Source organism: Molothrus ater, chromosome 8 (assembly GCF_012460135.2).
Source record: "Molothrus ater isolate BHLD 08-10-18 breed brown headed cowbird chromosome 8, BPBGC_Mater_1.1, whole genome shotgun sequence".
NCBI classification, from domain to species: domain Eukaryota; kingdom Metazoa; phylum Chordata; class Aves; order Passeriformes; family Icteridae; genus Molothrus; species Molothrus ater.
This window is the reverse complement of record NC_050485.2, coordinates 9,993,781-10,016,603: the sequence shown is the minus strand read 5'-3', so window position 1 is coordinate 10,016,603 and position 22,823 is coordinate 9,993,781. Positions and strand designations below refer to the sequence as shown.

Here is a 22,823-nt window from a genome sequence, read left to right as displayed (position 1 = left end):
ATCAAATTCATCTGAACAGCTACACAGAATTGCAGGCAATGCATAACTCCATTTCATCCTTCTCCACCTGTTCAGCCATACTAACAATAGGAAAACACCACTGATCCTATAAATAGGCTGCAGGAAAGCTGCCAGTGTTAAGTACCACATTATCAAGTCCACTTCAAAATGCAGCTATGCAAGACAGTGCCTCAATGACAGCCTGCTGACAGCACTTTACTTCCAAACTTCCTGAAACTTACTTCAAAGTTCTCCTATCATGAGGCATTGTAATGCTAACAACCAAGTTTCAGAACAGAGCACACAGGGAAATATACCTGTAGACAGAATTTATACAGACCTATGTTATGTGACTTACACCAAGGCATATGCTCTATAACCATTTATTTCACTCACTCATCTTCCTAGAGTTTTGTGAAGATGCACGTAACATTTGTGATCCTTCAGTTACTGAGGATGTTCCCAATTGCCCTGACTTCTCAAAGCCAATGGGGAGAGGTGTTGGAGTCATGTCAGCCAGTTTCCCAGGGCAAATCTCACCATTTTACTTAAGTGCTCTATAACTTGATCTTCCTCTAGCTGAGATGGCATCTCACTCTGCTGCTTAAATCCTGTCACACCTGAGAACAGGTCCTGCCAAGAAAGTACAGAGTACCTCAGATCCCTTCTGAGACCTACACCAAGCCCCTCTGTTGTCACACCATGCTTATTCCATTCATCAGCAGGGCCAGGTTCTGCTTACTCTTCCTTTGGCTGTCCACATACTTCTGAGAGCTCTCCACATTTTGGTACTTTCCACCTCCCTCAGTTTCAACTCCAACCAAGCTTTGCCTTAACATTGTTGTACATGTAAGCAATACCAGTGCCTTTTGGAGAATTTGGCTTTGCTAAAGTCAAGAACTCTCCTTGCAGCCCAGCAGGCTTATTGTCATGCCTGCTATTGTCATGAACATTGGAATAAGTCATTTTTGCAGTCTAAGGAATCTGTCTCCAGAAATCAACGTGTCCTGTGCCCATTTGTCTTCACAGCAAGCCTCTTGGAGGACACCACTTAGCAGGTCTTTAAACAAGATAAAATTCTGGACCTTAGTCTGATAGTTACCCTCCTAATTTCTCTCAGGATCTGAAACCCTGCTATCTCCCACCATGACAGCCTGGACTGCCAAATACAAAGCATTTGCCCTAGCAGGTCCTTCCAATATCTGTGTCTAAATAGTGTCCCAAGCATCTTGCTGTCCTTGCAGAATAGTTTCAAATAGTCCTTGGGAAAAAAGGCCTTTCACCAGCAGGTATCACCCAGCTGCTTGGAAGGCTCATCCTCTTCCCTTTTTTTGATCAGGCTATGTATAACAGATGACCAGCTCAGCATTAATGGCTGCTAACTTGTCCTCTGACTCTGAAGCATACTGAAGGCTTGACAGGCCTATGACCCATTCATTCCACAGCAGAGAACCATGCTTCCAAGTAACTGCTTTGTGCAGAGCACAACCTCCTGTCCTTGGCTTCCCTGCCTGTCCCTGAAGAGACTGACACACATCCATTGCAGCAGTTCAGTCCTGTGAGCTACTCACTGCATCTCTGTAACCCCAGTGCGTTACAGCTCAAGGACAAAGTACAGCCTTCTAATTCCACCTTTTTGCCTACAGGATGTGAGAAACTGGAATAATGGCATCTCAAATGCAACACAAGGGGGCCCCCTTCCCCTGCCCACTCCAATCACGTTCTCTTAAAAATCCCATTCTCCAACAAGCCCAAGCCCAGGATGGCTATTTATTCCTCTAGAAGAGCTGTCCAAATTGATTTCTGATGTGCTAGTGTGGTCATTCCAACTGATGCCTGTGACACATCACCCTCTTTACTTGTGTCAACTCCTAACACCTCTCTGACCTCCAGGACAACTGATTCTGGGCCAAATGTTCCATTAATTGTAAGGTTTGCTTGTGTTTGTCATTGATGCCATCCACCTGTTTATTACAAAGTTCAACCACCTTCTGAACTCAGGATCCATCAATATGCCCCCTCCTTCTATGCTATGCTCCAAAATGCATTAGGATAGAAATTTGTTGCATTTCTCCTTAATCACTATCACACAGCTCTAAAATGCACTATTTTGTTCTACTTTCTGCTATTTAGCCTAAATATTGCTCAGTACATGGAACTAATACCAATATTTTATAGTATTTTACAGTGTACTGAGATTACAGCAAGGTTCATTGCATTTCCATCTTTTTCTATTATTGCAAAAAGTGAAAAAAGTGCTTAAAACAAGTTTGGATCTCTCTATGAAGTGTTAAGATATACAATTATAAGAAACTTCACCCAGAAGTCAACATGTACTCCTATTGGGAAGAATTCATCTTGGAGAGCACTTCCTATGTACTTCTATCCAGACAAAGGTTGGCAAAGGTTTAAGATGTCTGTGCTTTTACATTAGTATTCTAGATGCATTTCTGCCCATTTTAAACATTATTTTTATATCAAATAGTATTATATCTAGCATGAATATGCCCTATAAACAAATAAGAGCAACAATACCTGTCAATAAGAATTTGGATCATTTGGCTTATTAATGTCATCATGTTGTTAAGCAGTCAGCAGTCAAGTCCACTGCTGTGGTCTATCTGCCAGTGAAGTCAGACCAAAAACATCACCACTTGGCAAGAGCTGCTGGAAAGCAAAGGGGTAAGAACTGTGCACTAATGTCATGCAAATGGAGTCAAATAAAAGCAGGTTTTTTGGATCACAAGAACAGATTTTAGTGGACTGATCTCTCCACAGTTTTAGACTGAATGTAGCCTTCACAGCAGACATCTTTTAAGAACTACATCCACACTAAATCTGCAAAATAAAGTAACACCATGTAGCTAAGTAACACTAACATTCTGGACTTGAGTCTGATTTATAAGGATACCAACTTTTTGCCATGCACTAACTTAAACCTGTCAATCTCAGGTTCATATTTATGTATGCACATCAGGATCACACATACCAACATTTACATACAATTCCACACAGAGCAAAGGGAACTCAACATCACTGAAGTAATTCTTCTACAGAAAACATAATCAAGGTACTTATGAAAGGCTTCCAGACACACACCTGAAAGATGCCAATACACAGCCGAAAACCACGAGCAGACAGGAGTGTCACAGCAAAATTCAGCTACTGCTGGGAGCTGGAAACAGCTTAAAAATCTGCTTCTCAGAGACACCTACTCTCAAATCAATGTTTTGTGGAAGGTCCTATGCAATATCTTGTGCTCAGAATCTAACCCTTACATAATCAGCACTATTCAGCTCCTATTTGTTTTGTTAATATAGGTGTCAGAAGAAAACATACTCCTGAGAAGCCATCCAGAACAAAAGAAGCAACCTGTGAACTGTTACCCTTCTATGTTTGGAGTTCCTCTCCATCTCTTTAAAGGCCATCCCCCACAAATTAATTACCAGACTCAGGCAGATGGAATCAAGTACTTTTCCATTAAAGTTTGTTTTGTTTGAAACAAAACCAAGTAAAATAAATCCTTTAGTATGATAGGGAAGAACTTGTGAGCTTTCATGTAATGTTCTGTATCAAGTCAAAGATCTGAACGAACAGCAAGTACTAGCAACTGTTTTAATAATACACCAGTAGCTGAACATTTACTGCAAACCAACATTTCAAGTTATCCTAAGAGCTAACATTTTTTGTCATACAAAACATCACATCCTCTGTTTTGATATTATATGAACAAGTTGAGAAGACACAGGTTCAAAAGGGTAAATATCAAAACAGCTGAGTATTCAGACAGGACAGTTCAATACAGATAGGTCAGCTCAACGCTGCAAGTTCAGAGGTATGACCATGAGTGCAAGGCAGAAATAGGTGAGGTGAAAGTGTGAGCTTATTAAGACTTACAATTCCTAAAACTGTAATTCATGTTACTATTTTTTCCATAACTATTCTGTGTGCCTCTGAACTGTTCTTATCTATGTCAGTGGGAAGAAGGTCAAAGATAGAGGACCTTAAATAGGTGTTAGTATCCTCTTTGAAAGCCCTTTTGAATCAGCTTCAAACGACCCCAATCCCAAGATCCACACAAACATTATTTAAAAAAAAAAGACTAGCTGTAACTTGACATGCTCAGATCTCTGAACAACCTGCTACATTCTCTTTTCTTTGTCAGAGTAAAGGAAAGCTTTCTTCGTGATGAACAGAGTAAGCCAAAGATTCTCTCATTATTGTTACAAGAAATAATGCCAGCTCTCATTCCTCTCCACATCCTCAAGTAAACCCAACACAGGAGGTCCAAAAACCTTTCGCTCCTTTATAGAAAGCTTCACAGAAGAGGTTAGGGCTAAACAAATGCCCTTCATGAATAAAAGGAAAGGTAAAGATGACTGCATTACAGTCAGACCTACAAAAGGCACCCTTTGAGCGAATTAATTTGCTAACACTTATTTTACCTGTGCCAGTTGCCAGTAACCCCCTTAAGTGGAGGTTCTGTGTATGAAGTGGACTACTTATGAGCAGAGTGAAAGCATAAGCAAGAGAAAGAGAACTGAAGTACCCTTAAAAGCAAGACTTGTATGTGCAGAGGGCATCAGTCTTGAATACCAATTGAATGAATAAATTTGTCAGTAGGTTAAGTGGCTTAGAAGATCATTAACAACTCTGTATTGTTCTTGGTCTTATAAGCAATATCTTAAGTTATTTAAATTTACATTTTAAAAAACTATTCAATAAATGACACTGAGAAGTAAATTGTTTATACAACTGTAACTGCTGAATGAACTCCCTTCAGGAACTGCCTTTACCTTCTGGTGTTTAATGCTGACAGCACATGAATACTGGGTTGTAAATATATCTGCTGTGCACATTAGACATTACCTGCTTGCCTTACAGGCTCTATGTACTCTACAAGACCAAACTGACAAGACAGGAAGATGGACCAGGAGGTTTTGCCTAATATAACGAGTACACTGAATATTCTCAGAATCTTTATATGGCACTGAGGCCAAGCAGAACAGACAGATGGCATCCATACCATTAAGCTCTGACTCTCAGCTGGGGTGTTAACCTGGCTGTTAACATAATCCTCCCAGCCTCATGGCTCAGGAAGATTGTTATCACACTTGGAAAGTGACAGATGCCCTGGATGAAAACTGTATCAGGGACGGTTTTAGTGGTTTTAGAGTAGATAAAGTTCCAGAGCCCAAGAGCTTTTCCTATCATTATTTTATTCATACCTACAAATGACAGCCTAGCAGTACTAAACAACATGAACAAAAGTGAAACAGGGAGCTGAATACTGAGAAGCCAAAAAGACACATCTAAGAAATCACTGCAAGTGCTGTGTTTGCTCAGGTCAGTGGTCATGACACACATGAGATACAAAAGATGCAAGCTGTATTTGTCTGACAGGAGCAGTAAAATGTCACTGCTGTTCATTTGCCAAAGCATGCTGAATAACAGGGAATTAACCAAATAAGACTTAGAAGAAAACAACCCTAACAGGTGAAGAAGATTATTATTAAATTTGGTGGTAATAGCTGGTTAGTCACATATACAGAAATTGCATAAGAAAGGGCACATTACCTACCAAGCATCAAACACAAATGTACCCATTACAGCACACTTCAAAAAGCTAAGCCCAAGATACAGTAATCTGCTAAATATCTACTGTGACTCAAAACAGCAGTAAACAAGGGAAAAATAAAACTTCTTTAAAAGAAGATAGAACTGACTGATAAAAATGCTGGCACTGGAAACAAGGCCTCTGTTAAGGAAGCCACAAGGCTCTCTCTGTGCCTCAACAGCAGCATGACAGGCCTTTGCCTTCTACTGCCTGGGCCATGGGTTTGGAGCAATCACTGCTGAAGACCAAGGCAAGGAAGCCATGGAGTACCTCAGCCTCCTTCATATACTGAGTAACCAGGTCCCCCATTTCCTCCAGACAGGGCTCACTTTTCCCTATTCTTCCTCCTATCATCAATGCATCTATAGATTTTTCTTGTTTCCCTCAATGTCCCCAGGCAGATTTAACTTCAGCAGATGGCTTTCCATGTTCACTAATGCCCTCTAAATACAGCTTTGTTTAAAAAATACTTACTATCATTCTTAACCATGTTTAGCCTTGCCTTTTCACTGTTTTCAATGTTATCTGGAATAAAGATGCTCCTCAGTTAAAACAGCCTTAGCTTCTGTATCTGAAGTGATATGTCTGCTTTCTTTTGCCATTCTGATAAATGTACAGTGTCTTAAAGCTATATAAAAGTGATGCCAAGAAATCCAAAGAGGATGATTTTCTTGGAATAATCTTAAGTCAACTAAGCTTGGTTCAAAATCCATCTTCATTCCCCCCTCACCTAAATCTCAGCTTGACAGAATGCTCCTTATTAGTTATTTGGGAGAGGCCAAACTCAAGCCTTGGGGTCAGCAACATAATCAATCATCAAGAAAAGAACAGAAAATAAGCAGCAGCAGTCAGGCTCCCTCACAGATTTACAGCTACCACAGACACTTGAAATTCATTCCTAAAGAAAAAAAAAAAAAAGAAGAAGAAGAAGGGGAAAAAAAAGAAGAAGAAGAAGGCAACTCAACCTTTCATCTGGACACAGTGCATCTGTGAACATCACCCAAAACAATGAGGAGACTGACACAGTGTTCTGTACTGGGGTACACAAGTCACTCAGTCAAGCACAGAAAACCCCACAGCATAGAATGATTCAGCTGGGCACCACATTTAACAAACTAAAGAGGCCTATTTTACAGAGATCCTTGAATCTTCATAAGTGTAGTTTGAGAATACACCTTTCCAATAAAGTCAATTAAAAAAAACACTGTTCCTCTCCACCTTTGCTCTCGCATTTTCACCTTCCACTGTTTGCCACAGCCCCAGCAGCAACAAAAGAGTACTTTCAGGATTGTAATGTGAGAAAGGAAGTACTCTTAACTAAAGCAAATTTTATCTTAAAAAAAACCCCACGGTCCCACTTCATCCACACCTCAATTCTGTGTACAGACCACAGCAAAGCGTGACTGTGAACAACTCTTAAAATGTGTGTTTCTTCCTAGACTGTATTTCTGTTATATTTCAGTATTTGTTAGAGCAAACTGTAGAACATCTTAACATCAGATTTTGGAAAATAACAGTGCAAGAGCTGTTTACTGAATGTGTTAATAATTTCACAGACAACCTAACTTGTAAAATGCTATTTCTACTTCATATTAATTTTTGATTAAAGTAGTTAGACATTAAAAAAAATCCATATGATTGTCTTAAAGCATTTAGCAAAAAGTAACTTTTACCAGAAAGTAACATTTACCAAAATGTTACTTTCTGGCCAACAAATTATTTCTCATAAAGAGATTAAGACTATCACTGTTATACAAACACATACTACACAAGTGGATCCAACCACTTACAGCCTCCTGCAGCTCAGGCCTAGCTCTAAACTGCAGGCAGGTATCAGACAGTGGCTCTCAGCACTTCCAGAAGCATACCAGAACCTAAATGCCACATGTGAACACACTTCCTCTGATCTCTCCTAACACATTTGTTTCATTATATCATCCACCTTTACATTTTTTTGAAATTGCTTTGTTTTCCAGAAGTCAATTCATTAATTATTAGAAGAATTTAAGTTTTCTCAGTTCAGGATCTATGTCTTGTTTCCATCTGAATAGTTTAAAATCCTCTTTAACATGTTACTTTAAGAGAAGTCTACACAGGTACTTACCACCAAGTAAGGCTACACAACACAAACTGTGTGAATTCATCATAATGAAGAAGAAAAACACATTTTCATTACTTCTACCCTCTTTTGCCCTCACAGCACTTTTCTGTTAATAGTTTGCCAATGTTTCCATTTTCAAGTATGCTTTAAAGAAGAAATCAGACCATTTCTGTACTGTAATGGCTTTTGCTCATTTACCTCATTCCAACTTCCTCCCAAAAAATGAAAGCACTTCAATCAAGAAAGCCTTTCACCTTTTCTGAGGCTCTTCCTTTACTGATATACTAGTTTTTCAGAGGCTCTGTAAAAACCTGAGGCAGCATTTTTACTCTATTCCACCACTTATTATCAACATGTTTATTGTATTTAAAAAGTTATTCATCTTGTAAACAGGGTAGACATTTTCCCAAATGCTACTATCTTACCAGCAATATGTTGCCCTGAATGAGAGGCTGCATGTTAGTCCATTACTAGTTTTAAGTTTTGCTCTATTAGATTTATTTGCATGGCTGCACAAACATGGTGCTTCACCAAAAAATCACTGCTTTTCAGGTTTCCACAAAGGAATAGCCTAATTTGCTGTTAAAGCAGAAAGCCTGGAAACACTACAGGGAGAACCACAGATAAGTGAGTTATAAAATAGATCTTTTGGCACAGCAACATTTTCAAACCTTCTTGATACATTAAAACACCACAAAGCCACTTTGAAAGATGAAACTAGAAGAGATTATTGTCTAACTAGACATAGAAACCCAGACTGACTCCTTCTGAAGATACTGCAAAAACCCAAGACATAGTAATGCATAAGAGTGAGAAAACTAAGTCCAAAATTGTCTAAAAGGAATTGTTGCTTTTAATCAAAAATAACCTTTTGTCTGTATCAGAAGACAGAGCTTTTCAATTACAGGAGCCAGAAGGAAGTTGGAAATAACTAGCTGATCCTAGAAGTGCAAATGCTGTTTGAATTGAGCATATTAAAAAATAAGGGTTTTATTTTTGAGCTGTATGCTCATCTTCAGGCTTAGCAGAAAGCCAAATCTTTTCCTTTGACAGAAACATTGATTTTACAGGCTACACCAGCTCTTTAACAAACCTGATGGAAGAACAAAACCGCAGTAACCACCAGAAGAAAATCTTATCCTTTTCAGTCTCCTTAAGCTGTGCCTGAAGACTAACCTAGGTTCCACAGAATGCAGTTTTTCCAGCTTGTTTCAAAAGTATCTCAGAACTGCTGGGTGTAAGAAATAAACACACTGTCCCCATTCTCATCACTAGAGGTTTATGTTACCTGTAGACATTTGTGGGACAGAAAGCTTCTCTGCCTACAGCAGCTCTCTGGGCTCAATGCACAATGCTTACCACTTCTGCATGGCTGGGCACTAAGCACTGAACATCTTCTACATTTCCATAGAGAGATGCAGATCTTCTGAAACAAGTGCAGACTGGAAGGAATTCAAGAATGCACTTTACAAAGCTATGCATCTTTTTTTTGCCCATTCAGTGCCTCATCACCATCCCTCACTTCTCAAGGAAAGTGCACACAGGATCATGTATAACAAACACTTTTGAGGACATCTGTACTAACTCCCCACACACTTTCAGCCCAGAATATTTCTGGGCTTTTGTGCTCAAAAGCCCCTCAGTGGTTAATGTGAACATGAGATTGTAGCTATTTGCAGTCAAGAGGACAGGATTAGAACTGAGAGCAAAGAAACAAGCTTTAGTTCCAGATCTTCAGTCAAGTTCTTCAAAGCTTGAACCACAAATAAACACTATTAAGAAGCAATGTAGGCTAATGAATGTTGCCACTAACCAAGCAAAAGAGTGGCTACCAATTATAAAACATCACTAATGGTACTGACCTCCTTTATCACTGCCTCTGATACTTACTGATGAAGAACTTACTCATTTAGGAGGAAAGAAATAATTTTTCCTTAACAGCTTTCCCTTACTTGTAGAGCAATTTTTTTTTGTTCCTCTTATCCTTTGGAAACTTGCCTTCCCTGTGCTATACCTTAGCCTGTTGCAGTGCTATTACTGCTGCTGCCCTGCTGCTTCTGCACATCAGGACTTGAAGATTTACTCACCTGTTTGAACAGAACAATAAATAAAACCCAACAGTTGACCAGGAAACATACCAGATTTGGGGAAGTGAGCAAACAAGGACACTTAACAGAGCCGATTTTCCTACACCACAATAGAATTTCTCGGTAATATAAATTCTATTTGTTTCTTCCACTGTCAGACTTGAATTGCCTTTCCCTATTATGGTTTTGTCACAAAAAAAATCTGAGCTACACATGCTAAATCCTAAAGGTGAATCAGGGGTTAAGTCAAGCTAAGGGAAAAAAAAAATCCAGCCTTTTCAAGTTGCATGCAATAAGTGATAGCAAAGTTTAAAAAGTTAGCACTGACTTTCCCACACAGACAAATGAACCAAAAAAACCCCAAAACAAAGAATGCATTTAGCTCAAACAGAATCCCAGCATCCTTAAATATGTTTCATCTCTTGAGCAAGAATAATAATTTCACAATGAACAGATAAACCAAATAAAACCAAGGAATTCTGAAGGGGAAGAAGAAACTGCTACAATCAGTTGGACCAGAAACAGCCTCAAGATAAGTAACAAAAGACTACCAAGGACTTTGCTCCTCAGCATTAGGCCCAGTTGTTTCTGTAATGCAAATGAACTGTCAACATCCTAGCCAGCACAGTTGGAAAGGTTTATCCTAACAGTCACATGCATTTCTTTTCTTCCAGCTGCTGGCTAGGCCTCCAGCATGGAATTTGCAATCCAGTATGCAGAAATGTGACTGTGACAAGATGAGCTTTGTGAAGAAGGATGAATCAAAAGACAACTTTAAACTTACAGAAAACAAATATGAAATACTGCTGTATTTCATTCTAGTAATAATGAACTCTGTGTTAGATATGCCAAATAAAAAAATACTAGTATGTTCTGGCACTGCAGTCTAATGAATAGAAATAGAAAGCATATGAAGATTGCAGGCTTTGCAAGAGCTCAAATCAGGAAAGCAAAGAAAAATGTCTTGCATAGAGAAGCTGCTAAAGTTTATAAAATAAATGGATCTGCAGAGAGAGAAGCTCCAACACCGTGGCTTCAATGCTTGCACTGTCCCTAGCAGAGCAGCAATACAGGCTGAGCTGACAGGGCCAGCCAAAAGCTCACCCAAATGCAAGCACAGGAAAGCAATCCTTGGGACAGGAACCACAGCTGTGCATCACTGCAAGGGACTTGAACTGAAACAAACCCACAATGGGCTCTTAGGCAATAAAACCCTCTTTCTGCTTGATTTCTGGAGCAACTTCAGCTGGAGCCTACTTGCCCAAAAACTTGACTTACAGCAAATATAAAAGATGGATGCAGAAGTCAATTATTCTCCCTCAGACAAAACCCTGTAATCACAATCCTGTAAATCTCACAGAATACAAGAACAACAAAGAAATGAAAACAAAACAAACAGCCCAGACCCAAAAAGTTTGGCAGGAGCTTTCAGTCCTGTAAAAGGCAGGAAGGTATAAATGTAACAAGCAAATTAAGACCTTTATTCATTTTCAGGAAATGCTACACTCCAAGCAAAAATCAGATTCCCGATGCCTACGTAAAAAAATCAACCAACTGCTACAAAATAGTATTTAATAAAGCATACTTAGTGTAAACAAGTGTAGTGCAGACTTCACGTAAACCATTTTGTCTTCAGTATAACATGCTTCAAGAAAATAGAACAGGTTAAAATGATTGTCTTAGAGTGAATTAAACAAAACAAAGCAGTATCAAGTCTTCAATTTTACAAATCAATAGTTTAACCACTTGATAAAATACTTATAACTAAACTCTTCTTAATTTCTAAACAGCCCAACAAGTTTCTATCACAGTCAAAATCTCTAACTTCCCCACAATTTATAATAATAAAAAAAATTCTTGCCAGGCTTTAAAAACACTGTTAAAGAGAACATTTTTTAATTTTAGCAACATTTCTATTTAAATGATGAATGATATATAGAAAACTAGAAATTAAATTAGTGCTGAAGCCACTCAGAATAGCAACCTCAGGCATTCTACAGCATGCCTGCTTCTCACAAGAGTTAATTTCCTCTTTCAAAAACTCCTCTTTCCCATAGGTGAGATTATAGATTCCTGAAGAGAGACCAACAGACCTTCATATTGGTGTCTACAGTGTAAGAAATACTGCTATTACCAGTTTGGATAGGAAATACAGGTAAGTTTAAATGTAGTTAAGAAAATGTTAAGGTGAAAAAACTAAAAATCAGCAGTCAGAAGACAAATACGTATTTTTCCTTTAGCAAAATGAAAGAATTTATTTTCCCTTGCTAGTTACAGCATGACCATATAAGACTCATCTGTGAAAATTAAATTAGCTCAAGACAAAAGAATGCATCACAATCTAAACAAACAAATGCATTTCACTTACCAAAAAGAAGCAAATTTTTACCACAAACTACATTTTCAGCAGACTGCTGACAAAGCAGAAGTTGTGTAGTGGCTTAAAGGCTGTGTTCTTTCCAGCCTATCAAGTGTCTGGATATATACAAAATAATGTGAGCAGTCAACTGCTTGCACACAGTTTTTAAAATCTTCCCTTCTGTGGTTTGCAACCATCATTTTCTGAAAATTACTTGCTCAGTTACGTTTTTATTATTATAGTCTAAACACTGTTCTGGTTACTGTTATAAAAAAAGACAAGTACCAGTGACTGCTTCACAGATTTCAAAATAGAGCAGTTTACAAGCATTACCCACATAACAAATGAAGACTTAACATTCAGAGCATAAAATTTATCTTGCTATGACTTTATGAGAACGTGACAGTCTAGATAATGTCACTGGCAAAGAATGCTTTAAACTATGATAAACTTGGTCGGTTCAAGTTTAGAATAATAACTGGGGGGGTTTATATCATATCTTCTCAGACCAGTTAGAGCAATTTATACTCAGGAGACCACAAGTGAACAGGAAGAGTAAAGCACAAAGAAGATGGGAGTTAGTCCAAAGGCAGAAACACATCAAATTACAAGAAAAAGAGTAAATAATTCATTCGGAAGGGTTTTCCTGTAAAAAAGGTTTTGGGGTCACTAATTCAAATGAAGCTATGCCCCATTTCATGGCATTCAGCCTCCATCCTGAGAAAAGATACAAATACATTGTAGGAAAATTAGCCTTGGAAGTTTTCCCTTCCCTTCTACATCTAGGGAACACCAGCCACAAGCAGTTCCCTCACTGCCTTTTAGGTAGTTTGCACCTTACTCACAGTACAGAGCCAGACTTTGTCAGTCACCTCTTGGTTCCTCATTCTGTTGGCAAATGAAACAGTCTGATTGCCAGGTAGTTAAGGGAACTTCTGTCCAGAAAACAAAGGGGAAGTACTGAAGGACTGCCTGTGTGCTACTGAAGTGGGTGGTCTGGTAGCCACAGCAGAAGCCAAAGGTGTCTCTGGGCTGTGCCCAGTTTGTACAGCTGCAGCCCTCACCTGTTATCTGAATGTGTCTGCAAAGAGGAGGGTCTAAGAATAGCACCAGAGAAGCTCCAAGCAAGTTATCCCATAAAACCTAATGATTCAAACAACCCCATGTACGTCCAGATTTTTCCAACAGGACAAGAAGGCCAGAACATCCTATTGATTTTCCCAGACTGAGCAGCACAAGGCACAGTGGCAGAGCACACATCCAGAGAGACACAGCATACTCATACCCTGACCTTCTGTGGAATTGACAGGTTTCATGGCTGTGCCATCAGTTTTGTATTTATAACCATTGCAAATTCAACCAGAATAACCAGAATAACATTTGTTGAGAGTGCTTTTTTTTTTTTTTTGAGAGGGAGAGAGTGATACCACACAGTAAGAAACAAAGGAAAAGCCAGGAAGTACTTACCAGTGCCCACTTAAGAGCTCCTCATCTCCTTTGCAAAAAAGAAAGGATTCTAATCTTAAAACAGGGCAAATTTCTACCTAAGTAAGCTTAAAGTTGTCTCCACAGATCAAGAAATACATGGCACTTCTCACAGCCTGTGCTAAAAGGTTGCAGAAGGCACACAATGGAACAGCTGCTGTGTTCCAGTCCAGTGACAGCTACATTTCAGTGGTGGATTAAGTGGTCCAGAACCATTTTTACCTAACTCACAGGGGTACAGTGAAGGCTGTTTATAAAGCCATGCAATGATGGGACATACTAAGTATCTTTATACACTGTAGCACAGTCATGCTGGGTACAACCCTGCAAGAACAGAACTTGAAAACTCTACAGTTACAAATTATTGTCTTTGTCCTGCTGTTACATTACAATGTATCATTATTTGCATTTTAATGTTCTTGCATACACCTTCAGGGCAGGAATCCTATTATCAGAACTATCTCTACCCTCATGTAATTCTACAGTGTCTTATAAAACATAATAGTGAAAAGCAACCACATACAATATACACTAACTGCTTATCATCCTCCCTCTAAATTACAGTAGAAAGATGGATTCAGGAGTAATGAGGACACTCAACTGAGAAGTCTCCTTAGATAATTTTGTTTGGAGTTCCCTTGTACAAAAAGATTTGGGGAATAACAAGTCTATATTTAAACCAGTGTGCCTGAAGCCTTCTAACAGGTCAGACAGCTCAGCAAAATAAAGCAGCAAGTACGTGTACAGCCACTAACACCTACACCCTTTCTGGTAACAATTTTCACTAAGAAAGTGATGAACACAAAAAACAAAATACTTTTCTTCCATAGGGCAATTCTTCAATTAAAGCTTTTTTTTTTTTTTGGCTAAAAAGAGATCCAAGCTAAAAATATTAAAATGGAGAGAATGCCTCCGACTAACACCTTCTTAGCTATAATCACAAATAATTGCCTCTTCTTATACTAATGAGCAAAGCAAAATGGAAAGTAATTTAGACAATTCATTCAGGGTAATAGCTTCGTGAGCTAATATTACTGCCGAGAGATCCATTCTCAATTTCCTCGAGTACAATAACAGAGCAGCACTAAGTTTTTCACTTCAGGGAGCTTTTCAATCCTATGTAAATATAAACAGAAATCCCATTATCTATTGATAAAAACAACAGAGTGAGTTAAATAAAGTTTCATATATTACACTTTCATATAACAGCCATCAGCTCCTTGGATCACAAGTGTAAATAGAACACTTCACTTACTGAAATCAATGAGAAACCTTCCAAATCCTTGCCTTTGGTATTGGGGCATGATCATTATGCAGGAGACATTGTACTTCTGCTGGCAAAGCTTTTCCTGTGGGAAGGAGAAACAGATCAAGTATGTCAAAGCACTGCTGAAGTGGGCAATTGCCTGCACCTGCTACTGTCCTTGTAAAATATCCCAATAAGGTGAACAGATGCATGGGTTCAGTACCAAAGTCAAATAATTCCATGTTAATGTCTAATTTTAAGAAAGAAATATCAAACACCCTTCAGGGTTGTCCACCATTTTTTTTTCACTGTCTCTGGCTTGGGGGGGAGAGGGAGGGAAATGTGGGGGGGAGCAGTAGGTCACCTCTGATGCATTGAGCATTTTGCATGTAATCACCCTCTTTTATACAATTTATTAGTATTGTTGCTGCTACTGGTCCATTTCTTATCTAATAGCTATTTCCAGTAAATTGTTATTCCAACCCATAACCTCTGCATTTTGCCTCTCTCTATCACTGGAGGGAGTGGGGAGTGGCTGCATGAGGTTCAATTTCCAGCTGGGCTTAAACCACAGCCATGAGGAAAAGGCTGAGGTACTTCATGCCTTCTTTGCCTGAGTCCTTAACAGCAAGACCAGGGTACCCAGCTCCCTGAGCAGGAAGACAGAAACAGGGAGCAGATGAAGACAGAAACCGGGAGCCCCTGTGATCCACAAGAAAATGCTACAGTGACCTGTCATGCCACTTAAAATATCTACAAGTCCACAGAGCCCAAGGGAACTGTTGGAAGAGCTCAGGGAGCCACTGTCCACCATTTACCAGCAGTTCTGGTTAACCATAAAGGTCCCAGATGACTGGAGGTTAGCAACTGTAAACCAAATAAAAAGTGGCAGAAAGAGGATTTGGGGAACTGCAGGTCTGTCAGCCTGACCTCTTGGGCCAGGGGAAGGTCACAGAGCAGATGATTTTGACTGCCATTATGTGGCCCATGCAGGACAACCAGGGAATCAGGTCCAGCCAGCTTGAGAGGCAGGTGCTGCCTGACTAACCTGATCTCCTTCCATGACAGGGTGACCCACTTGGAGGAGGAGGGAAAGGCTGTGGGTATGTTCTACTTGGGCTTTTCTCTTATCCCCAGTAAGCAGTGATGGGTTGAGAGGAAATGGCCTTGAGTTGCATCAAGGGAAGTTCAGATTGCATGTTAGGAAAACTTGCTTCACTGAGAGGGTAACAAAGCATTGGAACAGGCTGCTCATGGAAGTGGTAGAATTGCCATCTCTGGAAATGTTCAAAGTACTTGTAAATGTGGCACCTGGGAACACTGTTTAGTAGCAACCATGGCAGTGCTGGGGTAACAGTTGAGTCAGTTGGACTCAATGATCTCAAAGGTATTTTCTAACATTAACCATTCTATGATAAGGAACCAAAAAATCAAGAGACTCACCTTAAGGTGCAACACCTTAAGTACATGGAGAAAATACTTGGCTAAATAAAACATGTCTTGTGACATGTCTGCCACAAGAAGTTCTGAGTGACATTAAAGGCAGTGTAAATTGTGCCTACATGTATCACTTAAATTCCAGCAAAGCCCACCTCTCAGAAGGATGTGGCCAGACATCCAAGAGATTACTTTATAATATCCAGATACTCTGACAAGGCTTCTCCCACAAATCATTTATTCAAGAAAGAAAATATATAGTCAATAGGAGGTAGCAATACTAGGATCAGGAAGTAGTGAGTTTGAGTAACTGTACCTATTCAACAGAGCCCTTAGGGGCAAATTATGGACAATAATGGAAGCTTTTCCCATTGCAGGCACATTTAAGTATAGTTCTCCATTCTCCTTGGTCATCTTTGTCAAGATAGTTCACTTAAGTATTATTTTTGTCAATAGCAGCCATCTATTACTTGAAAATCAGTACAACTGAGACATCCACTCTAAACAAGGCAAGCACCACGAAGTCAGGCAATGCATTTTTACATGGGAGCAGCAAGTAACTGGATTAGATCAGACTGCACACAAGAGAGCAACAGCACTGCCCATTTACATCTAAATAGCCAGCTGGAACTGCCAGCAGTCAAGCCATGAAAACACATCAACATTCCAAATACCTGCAACTTTTACAAGTTAGATTTGGCATACTAATGCAAAAATGTCGGGGAAGGAAAAAGATTTAAATATTCAACTGAAACCACAACAAATTCTGGAAACAAAATCCCCAAACAAGAAAAAGCCTACCCCCATCCACGTGGCTGAACAAATTCTGAATTTGCATCAGTCAGAGGCAAGAAAGTACAATATATTTGAGACAATGCACATAATATTCGAGATCTACAGAAAGGCTTTCAAGCTTATGGGTTTTTTTCCGACTTCTGATTTTTCTTTGCTTTTGGGAGAAGCATTAAGGAGAGCAGGATATTACAAATATTAAACAAACCCACTTTTAAAATTTTTACCTTAGAGAAATATCCGACTAAATGGCAGCCTTTCTCATCATTTTTTGTAAGTACATAGAAGAGGAATGGTTCAACATCATAATACAACGTTTTGTGGTCCAGAAAGAGCTTAGCTAACAAACAAAGATTCTGACAATAAATTTTGCTCACATTTCCATCAACCTAGAAAAGCAAGACAGATGTAGTTATTTCCATGGCACCAACAAGTTAGGACAAAACAACTTATTCAATCAGTCGTATCTGAGAAGGAAACATGAACAGTGTGGTGTTACAAGAAACAAACAAACAAAACACATCAAGGTTCAAAAGAGAAATGCCCCAGTTTCTTCTTAAAGAAGAATCCTCCAGCAGGTGCTAATTACTTTCCATTTTTAAGTAACCTCTGAGTATGTGGATTTATTAAATAAAGTAACTTCACCTTTTAGCTGCTCAAGACCAACTTACCTCTTTCATTTTATTCCTGGAATGAAAATGAGTATGACTGGGTATGACTGGCCAATAACAAAAATGCACTAGTTAAAACTGCCTTAAATTTTGGTTTGCTAGAAGGCAGTGGAGTACAGCAACTTTTAAAAAAATCCCACACAAAGAAGTGTATTATGTTGAATCCTTAAGATGTAAGGCCAATAAATGAGTAGCAAATTACATATCAATCACATCAATGTTTTGGATAAATTAGACAAGACAAAATTTCCATGCCAGGCTAAAATGCTATTGAGCGAGAGAGGTAAATTTCCTGGCTAAATACTACAATTAGTCTAGGTATATTATGAGTGAAAAGAGTCAAGCTGTGATTCAGACAGCTACAGAAAAGCCAGACACAAATGCAGATTTCCTAGATCAATTAGGTACTTCCTGAAAGGCTCAGTCAAAGGCAACACATTTTTGAAATAATCTTAATAGAAAGGTTTGCCTGTACTGATGTTTTTGATAATGACAGTAGCTGTATTTCATTCAGAGAGAGACAAATGACAGGAACTGTGCAGAAAATGAAGCCATCTTCTATTCTAATTTGTTTTGAGTAAGAATCCTAGTTACAAATCTAAGCAAAACCCATCCTTTTGGATATATTTAGGGATTTAAGGGAACATCAGTAGTATAGCTCCATTAAGTGGATTGAAGAAAAAACATTCAATGAATAACTACTGCTCCTTAAGGCATCAGGATAAACTTGTATACAGCTCTTAAGAGCCTATTGAATACATCAAACTCTCTCACAGCACACTCCATTGTCCAGGTGCTTTCTATTACTTTTCACACTTATTAGCAAGTGTGCAAATTAAATGTGAACACTAAGTAAGCAGAAATCACCACTGGCTAAGCCTGAAAATGCAAATTATGTGAGCTGTCTTTTTTAGTCAGAACATTTGTACAGAAATGTAAAAAACTTCTTAAATTTCAGGCAAACACAGCTTGCTCGTCAGTTTTAAATGTGAGAAGCAGGGAAAAAAGAGGAACAGCAAGCTCAAAAGGAAGCATCTGTCAAAAGTTGCTTGGCTACAGCATAATAGTAAGCTATGTCAAAGTCTGCTCTCAAATCTGTCAAAGTCATCCTCTGGGCAGAGGTACATAAATCACAAAATGCCAAACTTATTTCCATTCCTCTCAAGAACACAAAGCATGAAGGAAACCACAAACTCTTCATTCTGCCTAAAAGAAAACGGTTGCACAGAATTCTTGAAAGGATCTATGAAGAAGGACATCAACTAATGACTAAGTTTCTACAGCAGTCAGTGACAACTGACATTAACCTTTGAAATAAAAAGACCCGAACCAACTACATTTATTTCAGAAGGGTTAACACAAGTGCTTACTGAAGTACCCAAAATGGACAAAGGGAACAAAAGCAGTGGGAAAGAGTTGGGACACTGCTTTCACAATACTTTGTTTTCCATGTGTTTCTTGCAGCAATCCCCCACCTTCCCATCCCTTTCTCAGTATTTCTCTGCACTTTATTTTTTTAAGAATTTTTCATTTACGTATTAGCAGTAGTTAATAGAAATAAATGAGAAAGCACAATTTGCCTATTGTATGCTCCACAGTTCTTAACACCTGCTAACAGAGAAAATCAAGTTAATTTAAACAGTCCAGGGCAATTTCATTCTTGATAGGAAAAGAGGTAAGTCTATTTACAACCTAAGTCTTTTGCTGGCAGTTCTTCAATATTTATAAAAACTGCTCAAGTCAGGAAGGACACAATCTTGATGCAAATAGTTATTTTTTTAATAGCACAAGCATAACCAAATGAACCAAATACAAAGATCTTGTTCTAACTTAAAAAAAGACTTCCAGAGTGCATCTATCATTATTTGAACAGATAATGGCAATGACAAAGAAAATACAATTTGAAAATACAAGTTTGAAAATACAAGTTTGAGGAAGGATATGACATCTGCAATTAAAGAGAAGTTACCAATACATGCATCTCAATAATACTGTGGAGAAAAGAAGTCCTAGTAACCACCAGTCTTCTGTGTTATTACTGACTGTAATAATGCTTGAGAAAGTGGAAAATTAGGGCATAGTTTTAACTGCAGGTCTGCTATTAGAAACACAGAATTCTCTTGTCCAGGACATACATAAAACCTCACATTCAAAATAAGTCATCTCCCAAAAGAAAAACATAGATTAATAAAACATAGATGAATAAATCCAAAGTTGAAGTTGTAGGATTTTTTTGTATCTCACGGCAAGCTTCTCAAACATCCAAAATGAAGGTAGAAGCACTCAGGAGCTACATTTGTGATTTCAGAACACACAAGAAGCTGCTTTACTTGCTTTTATACTTTGGGAGCACCTACATTATGATAAGACTTCTCCCTACACCCAAGACTCTCAAGCAGCCAGAAGTGAAGGGGTGTCAAGGGGTACTTTTGCTGAGAAGGGAAAGGCAAACCAATCCTAGATGAGAACTACAAAGGAAGCCCTAAGATTCATGCCAGTCAAGTATCTTAAATAGCTTGGCTAAGGCATGAAGTACAAGTAAAGAACAAATCATGAAAGAACATGGCAGAGTAGAACAGACTTGGGAAGATGGATTTGTTTTTGCAGTAGTGGCAGAATCTCAACTTGGTTTTGCAGTATAAAAACAATCTCCAAGGAATGTTAAAGTTCTCACTAGTTCTACAGCTAGTCTGTAACATGTACAAACTGGTTATTTTCCAAAAGTTTATACTTTTGATACACCTACCTCAAATACTGAAAGGTCATTTCTTCTGTAGATTTCATTGGCTGGAGGATGGAACCAGCCACATTTCTCTGAGTGCCTCAACAAAATGTTTTTACTTTTCATGTATTTAAGACAGAATTCACACAGGTAAAGCTTTGGTAATCTGTAGGAAAATTAAGAAGATATTTTACACAAAAAGTTTGTTACATTCCATAAACAAAGTCACCACAAATGAAAACCCTTTCCATTCAAATATAAGGTATCATACATAAATGCTGCTAAAGCATAACTAAATAAGTATATAGAACATTAGAGTGAATTATTAAACATTCACACACTACTCATCAGAAACAATCAGCTTCAATCAATCAATCAACCACAGTGAACCTAATTCCACAGAGTTGTGTTGTGGTCAGTTTGTGGTTCAGCCTCTGGCAGATCTCAGTTACTTCCCCCTTCCCACCCTAGCTTTTCCTGTGGTCTCAATCAAAGTAAGCACACTGAAGTAATACTTCAAATTTCATCTTTCCTGTTTCTAATAAATATAAAGGAAGCCCAAATCAGGATACAGGGGATCTCCTTCCCTTCAATTTTCCTTATTTTGCTTCTGGGGAAGGCTTGGAGATGACTTTTCTTCCCACTGTCTTCCAAATACTTGGGCAAGACACCAAACTGGTAGGATTTCACCCCCTCACCTCCACCTAAACTATCACTTTACTACAGAAGCCAACCCAAAGAGTTCACATAAATGCAAAACATGTCCTCTCCACAATCTCCACAGCACAGGCAACACAGACAAGTGCAGTTCTCCAAGGAGGATCCAGTTCAGACCACACGCAAGTAACCCGCATGCCCTGTGTTCTACATACCATCATAAACCACTCCCTTTGGTAATTTTTATGGCTACTTAACCTCATTTTTAAATTACTGAATCAGTGGAAGATTGTTCTAGAAATTAATTAGTCTGCAAAGTTTTAGAGCAGAGGACAATCTTTATCTGCTCTGAAGTTACTAGCACATGCTGGCATTACAGCTGTGGTTTGCACTGTTCCACTATCCTAAGGAAGTTCATCAACAACATAAAAAGTAGTTTGAACTATTTGTTCAATGATGTAATCTCACTGCACTCAACTGAGAGCCACAGTGCCTCCTACAGTGTCATCCCACTCTAGCCTCATACCAATAATTAGCCATCATTATGCTTCTAAGATTCATTTACTTGATGGAATAGGTAACTCACCCTTTCACAATAAATTGAAGGAAAAAAACCAAAACAGAAATAAAGAATTAACACTACAAAAACTGTGTTTATAATAGGAAATGGAAACACTCTCCACACTTGTTTAGCCCTTGATTAATATATGACGGATACATGACATGTCCCTCATTCCCACCACACAAACAAAAGGCAGTTTAGAGTACCACTATGCAACAGCCTTGTGGAACAGATCACATTGCATGCTATAGTAGTAGAGCTTGATAAACACACAGTTCTGAATATCTTCCAGTGTGCCACAGAGACAACAGATTAATAAAACATTGATTTTCAGCACACAAAAAACTCTGCAGAGATCTGCTGAGCACATGTACTAGTTCAGGCTCTCTGCCTGACTCCAAGGTACACCCTTGCAAAGCGGGTCAGAAATGGGATGTTGTTACCATAACTTGCCCACTTTTACTTCATTTATTTTGCATGACATCTCCCCTGGTCCTAAGAAAAAAGGAGGCTAAGAAACACTGGACCACAACCAAAAGCAATTTGTCTGAAGTGCCAGAAGTCAGACATACCTCATTGCAATGGTGTAAGAAAAAACAAACAAACAAAAAAAACCAAACCAAAAAACCCCCAAACAAATAAGTGAAAACAAAACCAACAAACCAAAACCACAAAAATAAACCTTGAACAAAACCACACAGATACACGCTACATATTGACATTTCTACAGGACTAGGAAAACGACTTTTTATTGCATCTTTGATTTAGAACTAGCAAAAAAAGAATGACAAATCCCTGTTCTCAGTTATAATTACAAAAACATATTTACTTTTAAAGGCTTTAAATTATAAACAGTTACAAAAGAGTAAAAATAAGTTGCAATGTTCACATCAGAAAAAATGCCAACCACGTATGGCAATCTTGACAACTTGCTACCTTGCATATTCCTGTGGGTAAGGTGAAGAGTACCAGGTCTGGATCTCATATTTTCCAAACTCAATCACTGAAGGGTATCGCCCACTTGTTTCACCAGTGTTTTTACACCCAATTTTCTGTCAGGTGCAATTAAAAAAAAAGTATTAGTTAT

The 22,823-nt window shown here is 38.6% G+C and overlaps 1 protein-coding gene across 2 annotated transcripts in view; it reads right to left on the bottom strand.

Annotated features, from left to right (window-relative positions):
• KAT6B (lysine acetyltransferase 6B) overlaps positions 1-22,823 on the bottom strand; it is a 103,111-nt gene that overhangs the window by 17,787 nt on the left and 62,501 nt on the right. For both annotated transcript variants that reach the window (XM_036385573.2, XM_054515577.1), the window contains 4 exons: positions 22,673-22,788; positions 20,542-20,683; positions 17,352-17,513; positions 14,905-14,998 (listed from right to left, as the gene is read on the bottom strand). In XM_036385573.2, the coding sequence (XP_036241466.1) occupies positions 14,905-14,998; positions 17,352-17,513; positions 20,542-20,683; positions 22,673-22,788 (514 nt within the window). The remainder of the gene's footprint in view (positions 1-14,904; positions 14,999-17,351; positions 17,514-20,541; positions 20,684-22,672; positions 22,789-22,823) is intronic.